A 14,956-nucleotide genomic window follows, 5' to 3' on the forward strand; every position below is an offset into this window, starting at 1 on the left:
GCTACTAGGGGAATGAAGGAGGACTCCCTTTCCCTGGCCAGCTCTTTTATCTTCATCTTCAAATTTTGACCTGGGAAAACGGCTTTCTCACTGCTACTAGGGGAAGAAGAAGGACTCCCTTTCCCTGGCCAGCTCTTTTATCTCCATCTTCAAATTTTGACCAGTAGAATCAATCCCATCCCATGAACCACAGCACCAAGGGGAATGGGAGTCAGGGAAGCCCTTGCAGCCGTGGGCTTTCTCACTGGAAAGGGCATGTCCACCTCCAGTTGCCTCTTTTATTCACATCGTACAACCAGTGTGCGTGGGCTGGTTGTCACACTGGAGCGTTCTCATCCCCGGTCCTCCTGCCTCCGAGCTGCAAGGTGGCTGGGCAGCTCAGGATGAGGACAGCAGTGCAACGGGCACTTATTAAGGACCCTTACGCACTGAGGCCCCCAGCCTCATGCACTGCATCTCATTTCATCTTCACATGCGGCTCATCACACAGAGGGGGAGGCTGAGGGTCCCAGAGGGGAAGCAGCCCACTCAAGGCCACAACCTGGAAGGGCAGCAGAGTGGGAGTGTGCCCCCAGGCAGGCTTGCTCAGCTCCTGCCGGAGTCTGCATGCACCTTCCATTACCACATCCTGTCCAAGGACTAGTGCGTGCTGTGCATAGGTTTATTCAGGACATGAGACCCACAGGGACTTGCGGTTGTCTCCAGGAATGAGGATTTGTTCTGATACATGGAGGGAAATAGGAAGCTGGGAACCTGGGCCAGCGGCTACAGAGAGGCTTCATGTGGAGCAGTTTTCAGGATACCAGCCTGGAGCTTGGCTCGCTGTCTGCCAGCTTCTTCCTACTCGCAGCAGCTGACTTCTCTTGTATCTGGCTTCCGCTGCCCTCGGAGTCATCTGTTCATGGCTGCTACTCAGGCCAGGGTCTGTTGCATTCTCCCTGGTTGCTCTGCTTTTCAACTGCCTAAAAGGATTTGACCTCCTACCATCCAGGCTAGGGTGCCTTCACTGCTCCCGTATGATCACCCCCGGGCTTCTAGCCAGCCTGTGGAAGACTTCCCTGAGTCCAGTGCTGGTTCTGGGCCCAGGCAGCTGTGGGCAGAGCAGCAGGGCGATGCGGACTCAATGGGAAGGGGCTCCCTTGTGGGCGCAAGGTGGAGCGTGCCAGTGCTGAGAGGCCACGGGGCTGGCCTTCAGGGGAGCCAGAAGATCTCTGTGGCTAACTGCAGATACTTTGAAGAAAGGCAAGCCTGAGACTGGGTGGACTCCGGTGCTTACTGGCCGTGTGAATGTAGGGAAAATTTTTGATATTTCCAGGGATGAGTTTCCTCTTCTGTTAGATGGGTGCCACCATAACACCTATTTCAGTTTGTAGGATTAAATGAAACAATGTCTGTAGAGCACTTGGCACAGGGTATAGGCATGGAAACTACAATGTCCTCATCAATGTCAATATTTATGAGGTGAGCTTACAGCTTGGATTGAACAGAATTACAGAGATTTCTTGGTGGACCAAATAGCACGGTGGTTAAATACTGAGGTTCTGAAGGCAGCTTCAGTTCAGTTCAGTTCAGTCGCTCAGTCGTGTCCAACTCTTTGCAGCCCCATGGACTGCAGCACGCCAGGCCTCCCTGTCCCTCACCAACTCCCAGAGTCCACCCAAACCCATGTCCATTGAGTCGGTGGTGCCATCCAACCATCTCATCCTGTCATCCCCTTCTCCTCCTGCCCTCAATCCTTCCCAGCTTCAGGGTTATTCCGATGAGCCAGCTCTTCACATAAGGTAGCCAAAGTATTGGAGTTTCAGCTTCAACATCAGTCCTTCCAATGAACATCCAGGACTGATCTCCTTTAGGATGGACTGGTTGAATCTCCTTGCAGTCCAAGGGACTCTCAAGAGTCTTTTCCAACACCATAGTTCAAAAGCATCAATTCTTTGAAGCTCAGCTTTCTTTATAGTCCAACTCTCACATCCATACTGTAAAAACCATACTCTAAGAACCATAACCTTGACTAGACAGACCTTTGTTGACAAAGTAATGTCTCTGCTTTTTAATATGCTGTCTAGGTTGGTCATAGCTTTTCTTCCAAGGAATAAGCGTCTTAATTTCATGGCCGTAGTCACCAACTGCAGTGATTTTGGAGTCTCCAAAAATAAAGTCTCTCACTGTTTCTACTGTTTCCCCATCTGTCTGCCATGAAGTGATAGGACTGGATGCCATGATCTTAATTTTCTGAATGTTGAGTTTTAAGCCAGCTTTTTCACTCTCCTCTTTCACTTTCATCAAGAGGCTCTTTAGTTCTTCTTCACTTTCTGCCATAAGGATGGTGTCATCTGCATATCTGAGGTTATTGATATTTCTCCCAGAAATCTTGATTCCAGCGTGTGCTTCTTCCAGCCCAACATTTCTCATGATGTACTCTGCATATAAGTTAAATAAGCAGGGTGACAATATACAGCCTTGATGTACTCCTTTCCCTATTTGGATCCAGTCTGTTGTTCCATGTCCAGTTCTAACAATTGCTTCCTGACCTGCATACAGATTTCTCAAGAGGCAGGTCAGATGGTCTGACATTCCCATCTCTTGAAGAATTTTCCACAGTTTATTGTGATCCACACAGTCAAAGGCTTTGGCATAGTCAGTAAAGCAGAAATAGATGTTTTTTTAGAACTCTTTTGCTTTTTCGATAATCCAGCAGATGTTGGCAATTTGATCTCTAGTTCTTCTGCCTTTTCTAAATCCAGTTGAACATCTGGAAGTTCATGACTCACATGCTGTTGAAGCCTGGCTTGGAGAATTTTGAGCATTATTTTATTAGTGTGTGAGATGAGTGCAAATGTGCAGTAGTTTGAACATTCTTTGGCATTGCCTTTCTTTGGGATTGGAATGAAGACTGACCTTTTCCAGTCCTGTGGCCCCTGCTGAGTTTTCCAAATTTGCTGGCATGTTGAGTGCAGCACTTTCACAGTGTCATCTTTTAGGATTTGAAATAGCTCAGCTGGAATTCCATCACCTCCACTAGCTTTGTTCATAGTGATGCTTCCTAAGACCCACTTGACTTCGCATTCCAGGATGTCTGGCTCCAGGTGAGTAATCATACTATCGTGATTACCAGGGTTGTGAAGATCTTTTTTGTACAGTTCTTCCCTGTATTCTTGCCACCTCTTCTTCATATCTTCTGCTTCTGTTAGGTCCATACCATTTCTGTCCTTTATTGTGCCCGTCTTTGCATGACATGTTCCCTTGGTATCTCCAATTTTCTTGAAGAGATCTCTAGGCTTTCTCATTCTATTGTTTTCTTCTATTTCTTTGCACTGATCACTGAGAAAGGCTTTCTTATCTCTCCTTGCTATTCTTTGGAACTCTGCTTTCAAATGGATATATATTTCCTTTCTCCTTTGCTTTTTGCTTCTTTTCTTTTCACAGCTATTTGTAAGGCCTCCTCAGACAGCCATTTTACTTTTTTGCATTTCTTTTTCTTGGGGATGGTCTTGATCCCTGTCTCCCATACAGTGTCACGAACCTCTGTCCATAGTTATCAGGCATTCTGTCTATCAGATCTAATCCCTTGAATCTATTTCTCACTTTTACTGTATAAATTGTAAGGGGTTTGATTTAGGCCATATCTGAATGGTCTAGTGGTTTTCCCTACTTTCTTCAATTTAAGTCTGAATTTGGCAATAAGGAGTTCATGATCTGAGCCACAGTCAGCTCCCGGTCTTGTTTTTGCTGACTGTATAGAGCTTCTCCATCTTTGGCTGCAAAGAATATAATCAATCTGATTTCGGTGTTGACCATCTGGTGATGTCCATGTGTAGAGTCTTCTCTTGTGTTGTTGGAAGAGGGTGTTTGCTATGACCAGTGTGCTCTCTTGGCAAAACTCTATTAGCCTTTACCATACGTTTGTTTAAATCCTACTTTTACATGTTTTAGCTGGCTTCTTGGGAAAGTTAACTGAATTCATGTCTCTAAAATGAAAATGATTATCTAACTCAGAGAGCTAATGTGAGAATTAAAAATGAAAAGAAAAAAACAAACAGGAAGGGATCCATGCCGAGCACTTAGTGCAGAGCCTGGTGCTTGCTGGTACCTGTGACTGTGGTTATTATTAACGTTTTTAGAGCCTGCTAAGCATCTCAAAGGAAATGCAGGAAATGTTAGGTTGATATTTGATTATGAACTTTTTGTTTGCAACAATTCAAGTTCATTTTTTAAAGTAACAGAAAGAGTTGAGTGTGTTTTCATTACAACCCACTTCAACAAATTAATGCTTAGGCTTTAAGCACAATTTTTTTTTTAGAGAATACAAAAGACATGCTTTTCCAAACCCATATGTGGGAAATCAAAGTCAAGTGACATTCTGACTTCCAAAGGATGGCTGCAGAAGAATCCAGAAAGAGGGAGGAGCCTTGGTTTACTGTCTCTCAGCCCCTATCTGCCACTAGTCCCCACCATCTGCACAGGGGACTAATTAGCTCCTAGTTATTGGACTGGCCTTTGTGAGGCAGAGACAGATTTAGGTTGACAATCAAAATAATAACTGTTACTGAAACTCCTGATAGTTTTATTGCTGCTGCAGATGCGTAAAACCCCTCATTTTGGTATCATATTAGACAGTCTGAGATGTTTATACATAATATGACAGCCGCTCAATGCCTTTCCATCTGGGGAATCAGATACTAATCTTTAAGGAGAAAACGTAAGTGGTTTTGCAAAGGCATACTAGCAAATGACAGAATAACAACACCGAGGAGATCTCACTTTTGGCAGCCTGACGGGGTGGAGGATTCTGCAGGATGTTTGTTTCCTGTCTTGACGTCGTCCTGCTGGCCGCAGCTTGTCCTCTGACTGTCCATTCTGCTGTCAGGGGTCCCTGCCAGCAGGAGAATGGAGTCACACAGAGGGGTCTGGGCGGCCAGAGCTGCCATGCTGCTTTTGTCAGCCTGTGGCAGGCCCTCCGCACAGCACTGACCGTACATCTGCCTTTATGCCCTGTGGAAACCCTGTGAAGGTTACACTGCTGCTGTTTCACAAGCAAGGACACTTAAATGTCAAGCATGATGTTAACATGTCCCAAATCCACACTGCTGAGAAGTACCAAAGCTAGAAAACACATCCAGTTTTGTGTGCGTCTACGTGTGTGTACATGTCTTGTGATCCTGATACCAGGAGGCATTACCTTCTTTGTTCAGTGAACATTTAGTGTTTAATGAACACCTGGCCCAGCTTCTTTACAAGCAATGCCTGATGTAACACAAACAATGCCTGATGTAGCTATAGTTGCCTTTCCCACACTCATGGCCCACCCAGAATATATCTGCCACTTAGATGGACATTGCCTGTGCATCCTGAGAGCTTCCTCCTTCCTTCATTCCCTGGGCTTTCTCTGGCTATAGGAGAGTGCTCAGCCCACCTGTAGGGTAGACCAGAAGTGCTAGGGACATGAAGTCTCTAGGAGCAACTTTCAACCAATGATGGGCTGGCAATAATGGGGAAACAGCCCAGGATACTACTCATGTTCTGGTATGTTCAATACAGTCTCTCAGAAGCTCCAAAACAGAACTGAGTCCCAGTTAGTACACAAAGCAATAACCTCCTAATAAACACTTGCTTTTTCTGACTTCCCATGGGTAACCAAATAAACATTTCCTCCGGACCAGCCACTCAGTAGAGAAATTACTGATTGTCCACTGTTAATCAAAAATTATAGGCTATAGTACAGGTAAGGTCTGGACCCTGCCCTCTTAGATTTTGCAAACACATGCACCATGGAGACTTGGCCACAGTGAGGCATGTAGCAGTTGGAAGGCAGCTGCAAAAATCCAGGAGAGAAATGATGGTGGCTTGGTTCAGGTCAGTGGGCAGTGGGTAATGAGAAGTAATTGAATTTAGATGTTTTTTGAAAGTGATGCTAAGAGGTTTTGCTGACAGGTCAAGTGGGGATGTAAGAGAAAGAAAAGTTAAGGATGCTGAGTCCTCCGCACCCCTTGAGCAATTGGAAGAATGGAGTTGTTGTTAACTTAGATGGGAAGACAACAGAAAGAGGCAGGTAATAGGAGCTGAGCGTTTGACATGTATGTCTGAAATGCCTGTTAGCCATCTAAGTCAGAGCACAGAGCTGAGAGCTGGAATTCAAGCTGGAGCTCAGGAGAAAGGCCAGGGATGAAGATATCAAATTAGGGAGTCAGAAGCATGTACATTGGAGAGTAGATGAGATTATGGAGTGGGTCTCTGATTTCAAGGCAAGTACAGTCTAGTGGAGGAGACAGTCATTATTGAATCACACAGATAACTTCTCGTAGACCATGATCAAGTCTGGGAAAGGCAGTTGCACTGACTGTCTTTTGGAGTTCTGAAAGATGCAACAGACCGTGTCCTAAAGCATTTAGAAGGAGGTGCCATTCTATACAAAAGAACACAGCTATACATTCAGAAAACCACCTAAAGCACAGATTAACCATGAGAGATGATCTTAGCAAAGAAGGTGGGGGCAGTCATGGAGGACATTCACTGTCAAAAGAAAGAGCTTGGACTTATCCTGTGGGCCTTGGGGAGCCATTGAAGTGGGTGATCAATAGGATTGGGGATATCCCACAGGGCAAGGCACTCTAGAGGTTGAAAGGGCAAGAGTTAAAGGCTACGAGGGCAGTCAGTAGGGGAAAAGGAGAGGAAGAGATGGATGGCAAGACATTCAAAAAGACACAATTTGACAACAGGTACAAAAATTTTCAATAGGCATAAGATTTGATCAGCATTACCACTTCCAAGAAAAGGGCCGAGAAGAGGTATATATGGGAGACGCAAGGCATACATAAGAGAGTGGTCAGTGAAACACTGTTTATGACAGGAAATGCTGAGAAGCAGCATAAAGGTCCATCAATAAAAGACTGATGAAAGAAACTGTGATGCCTCCATACAATGGAATGTTCTTCAGTGATTAAAAGGAATGATATATATCGGAATTCATTGGCATGAAAGGAACACACAATTTATTGTCAAGTAAAAGAGGCTGCGAAACAGCATTTATCGTTTAACCCCATTTGTCAAAATGCTATCTTTAAAATATGGTTTGTGTATATATGTCTAGGAAGACCTTTGAAATTCTGTTCATCAAAATGTCAAGGATGGTTTTCCCTAGATGATAGGATGGCTGGTGTGTTGTTTGTTTATTTATTTGGGGGGTGGCAGTTTTTCTTCCTATCTTTCTGGATGACATGAATTTTCTGCCACAAGCTTGTAACAGTTTGAACAAAAGACAATACAAATTTTCTAAAGGAAGCCAGACAGGGCCAGGTAAACATGGCCCCAGGTCCGCAGTGTGAGCGGGTGCTAATGTGGGTCAGCCGACCTCTTCCTTCAATCTCCGGGAGGCTCACTGAGGGACCTTCAGGCTGAAGCATGGGGGAGGGACATCTAGGGTAGCGTGCTCAGATGGCCTGGTGACCTTCTCTCCTCTTCCAGGGTCTTCCTGAGAGCTATCAACAAGTTTGCAGAAACCATGAACCAGAAGTTCCTGGAAAACACAAACTTTGAGTTCCAGGTGAGTGTAAGGCACTGGGCGTGCCTTGGACTGTCCTGGCAGGGCTGTTCCAGCGACCTGGCTGATGGCCCATCAGACACATCCCGAAACACTTGGGAGCTATGCCTGTGCCTCGGGGGGTTTCCACAGAGTGGTGCGGGTTTGGGGAGGGAGGGAAGTACTTAGCATTTGGAACCCAGTCCTTGATTAAATAGTCATCAACTGAGGAGCATATGCAAATGTGACTGTATAATGTATCTTGTGCTAAAGAGGAGACTTGCATTCATTCATTGTCAGAGTGGGTGCTACCTTTTAAAAATTTATCACTTTTTTTTTTTTAACTTTTTTTATTCCCCAGTACCTAGAAAAGCAGCCATTCTTAGATACTGAAAGATGAAACTCTGACTTTCTGATACCTCCAGAAATCACTTTTAGCACACAGACAAGACCTGGGACCTCTGTGAGCTTCAGAGGTCCTGGGCAGACAGAGTGACGCGTGTGCTCATGGCCCGGGCAAGAAGAACCAGCTCTTCAAAGGCTTGTGGACAAGTCCAGGTTGCTATTTCTGGCTTGAGGTGTGAGAGAGAAGATACTTAAAAGGGAATTCCCCCCTCCAGGGAAGCTCCTGATCCCCAGGATCTCTTCAAGCACAAGCTTAGGAAATAGCCAGCAAACTGGGGCAACAGCTTTTTCTGCCAGCTCTTCTGGGGTGTTCAGTTCCTGTCTGGGCTCTGACCCACCGAGCAACCTCAGGCAAGGCCTGGATTGCATCCCTGTCTCAGCGGACTCTTCTGTAAAATGCTCACAACACCTCCCCTTGCTACTTTGAAGGGGTTTTTTCAGAATGGAAATGTGCGCTTGCTTGGGAAGTTCACCTGTTAGGAAGGGCAGTAGTTCCTGACCCAGCACCTCCTCCTGCAGGAGGCCTCCCCTCCCTGATCCCTCGCAGGCCCCGCAGTCCTGGGGTCACCACGCATCGCCCCTGCGCCTGCCGTCGCCTCTCCACAGCGCTTGCTGCTGCCTTTCTTATTTGCCCACATGCCCCTTCTCTTTCTTTCCTCTGGCAGAAAGTCAGTTTGCGAGTATGAAGCCACAAAGACTCTATTCTCTGTGTCTGGCACATAGTAGGTCTCCCTGGGGAGGTGAATATTCCCTCAATATTCATTAGAAAGACTGATGCTGAAGCTGAAACTCCAATACTTTGGCCACCTGATGTGAAGAGCCAACTCATTGGAAAAGACCCTGATGCTGGGAGGGATTGGGGGCAGGAGGAGAAGGGGGTGACAGAGGATGAGAGGGTTGGATGGCATCACCGGCTCGATGGACATGGGTTTGAGCAGGCTTCAAGAGATAGTGAAGGACAAGGAAGCCTGGCGTGCTGCAGTCCCTGGGATCACAACGAGTCGGACACGACTGAACAACAGCAACTGGGGAGGTGACCCTTGGGCTGAGGTCTGTGAGATCCACTCTGCTAGGCAGCACCACCCTATAAATACTTAATAAATGCTATCGTTGAATAATATTATCCTCATAGCTCAGTTGGTAAAGAATCTGCCTGCAATTCAGGAGACTTGAGTTCAATCCCTGGGTCAGGAAGATTCCCTGGAGAAGGAAATGGCAACCCACTCCAGTATTCTTGCCTACAGAATCCCATGGACAGAGGAGCCTAGCAGGCTACAGTTCACAGGGTCTCAAGAGTCGGACACGACTTAGCAATGAAACCACCACATTATCTTTGAATACGATTCTCTCCCACTACCTTGTATTTAAATCAGGCAACTGAACTAGAATGATAATGATGATAAAAAGAACAGCTGCCATTTTCTGACAGTGTTGTACATGCAGGATCTCACACTTTATGCCTTATCTTTCTCAGTCCTTCCGACTGCCCCGCAAGGTAGTCACACGGCTGTGATTTTCCCTGCCGGGGTTTTGTGGGCACCGAGGCTCCCAGGCGATGAGCAGACAGCCTGGCGTCACACAGCGTGTCAGAGCAGAGGTGGCCTGAACACACAGCGGCGGCTGGCACCGGAGCCTGCAGATCACTGCGGCCACAGGCTGGAGCTGGAGCTTCACCCCCACACTGGGGTTGATTGCTTGGCAGAGGCTGGGTGAGAGGTATAAATCTTTGACATGGAAACAAAACATGTCACCTCGGCTGTTTGAATCCGGAGAAGTGTTTGATCCCCTTCCAAATGTGGCCCAGATGCCTGCAGGCTCCGGTTACGAGCATGTGATCCGGGAAGTTAATAATAAGGCCACAGCTTTTCTGCAGGGCAGCTGGGGACAGCACACCTCGGGGCCAGCGGCAAGGCCGTGTTTGTGCCGTAAAACCACCGGCTGGTTTGCCCGTCTCCTTCCGTGGGCGTTGGCAGTGGCAGCCCCAGACTGGGTTTCCTGGCTCTGGCTCTCGTCCATAGTCTTAAGGGGATACTTTCCAAGAGAAGCTCAGATTCATGCCTTTCTTTTAGGTTTTATCCAGCTTTCCTGAAAGGAAATCTGCATCTAAAAGTTGCCCAGAGAAGTGGGGGTTTCATACCTGGAAGCTTTGAACTTAAGAGTTCTGTGACTTTAGGCAAATTACTGAATCTCTCTGTGCCTCACTGTCCTCCACATCAAATGATGGCACTAATAGTAGCGATGTTATTGGATTGTTGAGAGGATTGAGTGAATTAATTTATGCAAAATACATAGAACGATGCCAGGGACGTGGTGGCTGTGTAATAAGCATTAACTCATTATCATTTCGATGATGACCGTGGTGATGGTGGTGATGCCCCTAGACATGTCAGGTCTGGGAACCCCATTCTCCGCAAACAGGACCGTAGGGAGCCACCTTTCTGGGCACCACAACACTGCCTAGGACCGTCACACCCACGAGATTTGTAAAATGGAAAGTGGCCAACATTACAAAATGAAATAAGTCTCTTTTCCTAATGAGACGTCCATAGATATTTATTGGGAAGCACTCAAGAAGAGGATCATTCTTCAACCTTATCTTTGTTCTACCTTCACCCCACTCATGTGAGAATGGATTTGTTCTCTGTACCCTGCCTGGAACATGCCTTGTTTCTTTCTTACAGTTTCATTAATTATGCATTTAATATCAGCAGGAACAGCATCCATCACTAAGTGTTGCTGGCTTGGGCAGCTGCTGTCCAGAGGAGGGGGCAAGTACAATGAGATTATCCTGAGTATCTTTTGCGGAACTGTGGTTTTATGATTCAGAGGGCAAAAAGGCAGGAAGCTCTGTGGGTGCCATTCTGTAGGTGACTAGACCTGGGAATTACAAAAATGACATTTCCTGCTTGAGGCTAAAAAAAATTGCATTCCCAGGCGTATTCAAGATACTGGGCCTTGACATTCACATCTCTTTGCCTGGTCAAGGAAGACCAAGAGAGGATTTCCAGTTTAACTCAGTGAGAATTTTTGTTTAAGAGCAATTTTCATGAGTCCAGACTATTACACGTATGCTTTGAGAAATTGAGAAGCAAAGCAGAACATTGCTCTGCCCTCAACGACCTTGGAGTCTCAATAGCAGACTATAAATCCATCTTCTAGCATCCAAGCTTTTGAAGAAGATGACTAACTTTTGTTAGACCTTGATTTAGGGCATTTTGAACCTTATCACAACCCTGTTATGTTGGGAAATATCCATTTTACTGGTGAGTAAACTGAACTTCAGAGAAGTGATTGATTTTCCTATTAAAGGTCATCTAACTATTAAGTGGGGCTGCTGGAATTCAACCCCAGGCCTGTCTTTTCACTCTTCTGTACTCAGAAATAGGGTGCCTTTTGGACCTAAGAGACAACTCTAGGTAGTTCCAGAAACACTGTTGGTTCGTGTTAGCTCTTCCTGGCCCTGGGGTAGAGATCTCGACAGTGATTGGCTGTGGAGTTAGCCTCTGCTGCTGCTGCTGCTGCTAAGTCACTTCAGTCATGTCCGACTCTGTGTGACCCCATAGACGGCAGCCCACCAGGTTCCCCCGTCCCTGGGATTTTCCAGGAAAGAGTACTGAAGTGGGGTGCCATTGCCTGCTCTAGGAGTTAGCCTCTAGATGTTGAAAACTCTGACTGGCCCAGGAATCAGTGGACCAGATGTGCTCTTTGGCTCCAGGTAAATTTTCCCATCTTAGGCGGGTATCTGCTTGCTACTAAGACCATTCGCTCCACTTGGGAAGCTCAAATTGGCTCTGCCTAGTGGCTCAGACGGTAAAGTGTCTGTCTGCAATGCAGGAGACTGAGGTTTGATCCCTGGGTTGGGAAGATCCCCTGGAGAAGGAAATGGCAGCCCACTCCAGTATTCTTGCGTGGAAAATTACATGGATGGCGGTGCCTGCGTCCATGGGGTGGCAAAGAGTCGGACAGACTGAGCGACTTCACTTTCACTTTCATCATTAATTCCAGCCTTAGTCTTAAGGCATCTCTGGATCAGCTTCCAGGCAGCAAATATCTTGGGATCGTTTTTGAACCGGTACTGGAGACCCTGTGAAATGAAAACCTTCCAGAATATCCCCAGCCACTGTGGAAGATTGAGGGCAGGCTTGGTCTCTATCATAGGCAGTGTAACCAGAGATGGCAAAAAACGTGAGCGAAGGAGCACAGTGTAGCGCTCACTGAAGCCCTGAAGCGGCCCGTCGCACTCCCCACAGGGAGGCCACGGCAGGACACCTCTTCCAGGCAGGAAGGTGGTCACGTGCCTGGCGACAGCTTCTGTGGCCCTGCCTGTTTAGCTTGAGGGCCACAGACAACCTCTAGTTGATGCTCCCAACCTGAATCTGTAATTGGAAACTTTCACTCCAAGAATCAGTGGCATCTTTGGAATGGCCATGGCACCTGAGTCTTTCCACCACAGGGGAGGGCACCCTGAGTGCATTTTAGCAATCCTGGGTATTGGGCCTTTATTTTTTAAATTAAGAATTTGGGGTAAATAATAATTCAAGGCCATTGAGAAAGAGTCTTATAGGGTCAAGGATTCTTGATATCTCTGCTGTAAAGATATCTGATGAACCAGTGTATGAACCTCAACCAGCAACAAAGGCTACTGGGATATCAAGAAAGAAGAAGGAAAGCAATTTCAGCAGAAGAGCAGAGTAGTTCAAGCCTAGACCTTCTGGAGAAACAGACACTTGGATTCAAATGCCAGCTTCACCCTTTTATAACTGTGTAACCTTGGGCCAGTTCTTCAACCTCTCTGGGCCTCAATTTCCTGTTCTCTAAAAATGGGGAGAACCATAATACAAATAGCATAGTTTCTGGGGAGGGTCTAACAAGGACACATGCATAAGTGCTGGGCTTATTAATGAGCGCAGTCAATAAATATTTCCTGAGCACATGCTGGGTTAGACATGATCTTAGACACTGGATGTATAACAGAAGATAAGAGATGAGGTTCTTGCTTGCATGATGCTTATATCTGGTAGAGGAGACAAAATAAATGATTGGGTTAGCCAAAAGTTTCGTTTAGGTTTTTCTGTAACATGGTAAACCCAAATGAACTTTTTGGCCAACCCAATAGTTCTGCTTAAGATATGTCCTGAATCCCATGAACAGACTGAAATGAGGGTCAATCTACTTTAGTCCAAGCGAGCTGGGAAGACTTCTCCAGGAAGTGATTTTTGAACTGAGATCACAAAACTGGGTAGTAGTTTGCATGCTTGCTAAGTCACTTCAGTCATGTCTGATCCTGTGCAACCCTGTGGGCTTAGTCCAGCAGGGTCCTTTGTCCATGGGATTCTCCAGGCAGGAATACTGGAGTGGGTTGCCATGCCCTCCTCCAGGGGATCTTCCTGACCCAGGGATCGAACCCATGTCTCTCACATCTCCTGTATTGGCAGTCGGCTTCTTTAGCTCTAGCACCATCTGGGATGCCCCCTTTAGATACTGTCGAAAGAGAAGGTTAGGGTAGTTTGTCCATGACAAGGGAGCTGGTAATTGGATTGGAATTCTGGGAGGCAACCTGATAGTATCTATGAAAACAAACAACAAAGACAACAAACAAACAATAACAAAATCTGCATAGACCCTGGGCCTTAGCAGTTCCACCTCTAGGAACATATACTACAAAGCAGTCTCTCACGCATAAAGATGTATAAACAAGGATGTTGATTACAGCATGGATGCTAAAGAAGAAACAAGTTGGAGTCAAGCTAAATGTCCTTAAATAGGAAACCAGTTAAAATTGAAATGCATTCTTAAAGCAGCAGACCATGCAGCAATAAAGGAGAATGAAGCAGATCTGTATACGCTAATGTGGAAACATCTGCAAGTGATATTGATGAGAGAAAAAAGCAAAGTAGAGCAGACTATTAAAAAAAGATGTCTATATATATGTTTGTTTATACACAAAAATTTTTGGAAGGATAGCTAGTAAATTGTTAACAATATTTTCTTCTGGGGAATTAGACTAGGGTCCAAGTTAGGATGGAAATAACTTTTACTATTTAACCTTTCAACCATTTAATTTTTTTACTATGTGCATGTTACATTTATACTTTTTGAGAGTTAATTAAAATAGCTGAGTTCTAATTACACCCAATAGCAGTAGGACTGGGTGGTTGTTTAATTTATCTGGATCTTACTGTTTACATCTGTGAATAGAATTGGATCAGATGACCTGGAAATTTATCCCAGCTTTAACCTTCTATTGTCCTGTGGTTTCAAAACATGAAATTCCCAATCAGAAATCACCTTACTTCTTCCGCAGGGAAGAGGAACCTGTGTGTTTTGCCAAAGATTCTGTGGCTTCCCTGAGCCATCCAGCTGGGCTCTTAATAAAATGCCACCAGGCAGCTTGGGGCAGGGAGGAAAGAAAAACCTGATATCTTCTGAAACAACTGGAGAATCTCTCTAACAAAATGGAGATCAATAAATAAATATTTTTTGGAGCACTATATTCAAGCCATTGTGCTGAATTTGGCATTAAGGATACAAGTAAGTGGAAGCCAGGACCCTTGGTACTGGTGGACCTTACAGAGGAACCAGCACCATGGCCAACACCAGCGCTCCATCCATGGAGCACTGGTGGATGTCTCCAAGCACATACTATTTGATCCAGCACTTATAACAACTTTCTATGGTACTTACCATGGTTTTTTCCATTTTATAAGTAAGAAAAATGAGGCTCAGAAAGGTCCAGTAACTAGCCAACAACAGCTCAGCCAGTAAGAGAGACTGGTGTTCGTCCCCTCGTCTGTGAGGTCCTGACGCCCATGCTCTGAACCACTGGACCATCATGTCATGGGAAGTGAGTGGGGCACAAGTTTGTGTGCGGAGCAGTGGATGAATCCACATCTGTGGTTGCACCTACTCACACTACTTAAATCTGGAAGGGCTGAGCAGGCCTGATGAGTTCTGCCTTCTGGGAAGGCCTCGTGAGGGTGGTGGGTCTTGAGCTGGGCTTTGATGAGAGGATGAGACTTGGCTGCTTCAGGTGTG

At 45.9% G+C, this 14,956-nt stretch overlaps 1 protein-coding gene across 1 annotated transcript in view; it reads left to right on the forward strand.

Moving 5' to 3' along the window:
- The window catches only part of DOCK2 (dedicator of cytokinesis 2), a 468,222-nt gene that overhangs the window by 367,618 nt on the left and 85,648 nt on the right, over positions 1 to 14,956 (forward strand). The window contains 1 exon segment of the mRNA XM_043488772.1: positions 7,462 to 7,540. Coding sequence (XP_043344707.1) covers positions 7,462 to 7,540 — 79 coding nt within the window.

The sequence above is a fragment of the Cervus canadensis genome, chromosome 16 (assembly GCF_019320065.1).
Source record: "Cervus canadensis isolate Bull #8, Minnesota chromosome 16, ASM1932006v1, whole genome shotgun sequence".
NCBI classification, from domain to species: Eukaryota; Metazoa; Chordata; class Mammalia; order Artiodactyla; family Cervidae; genus Cervus; species Cervus canadensis.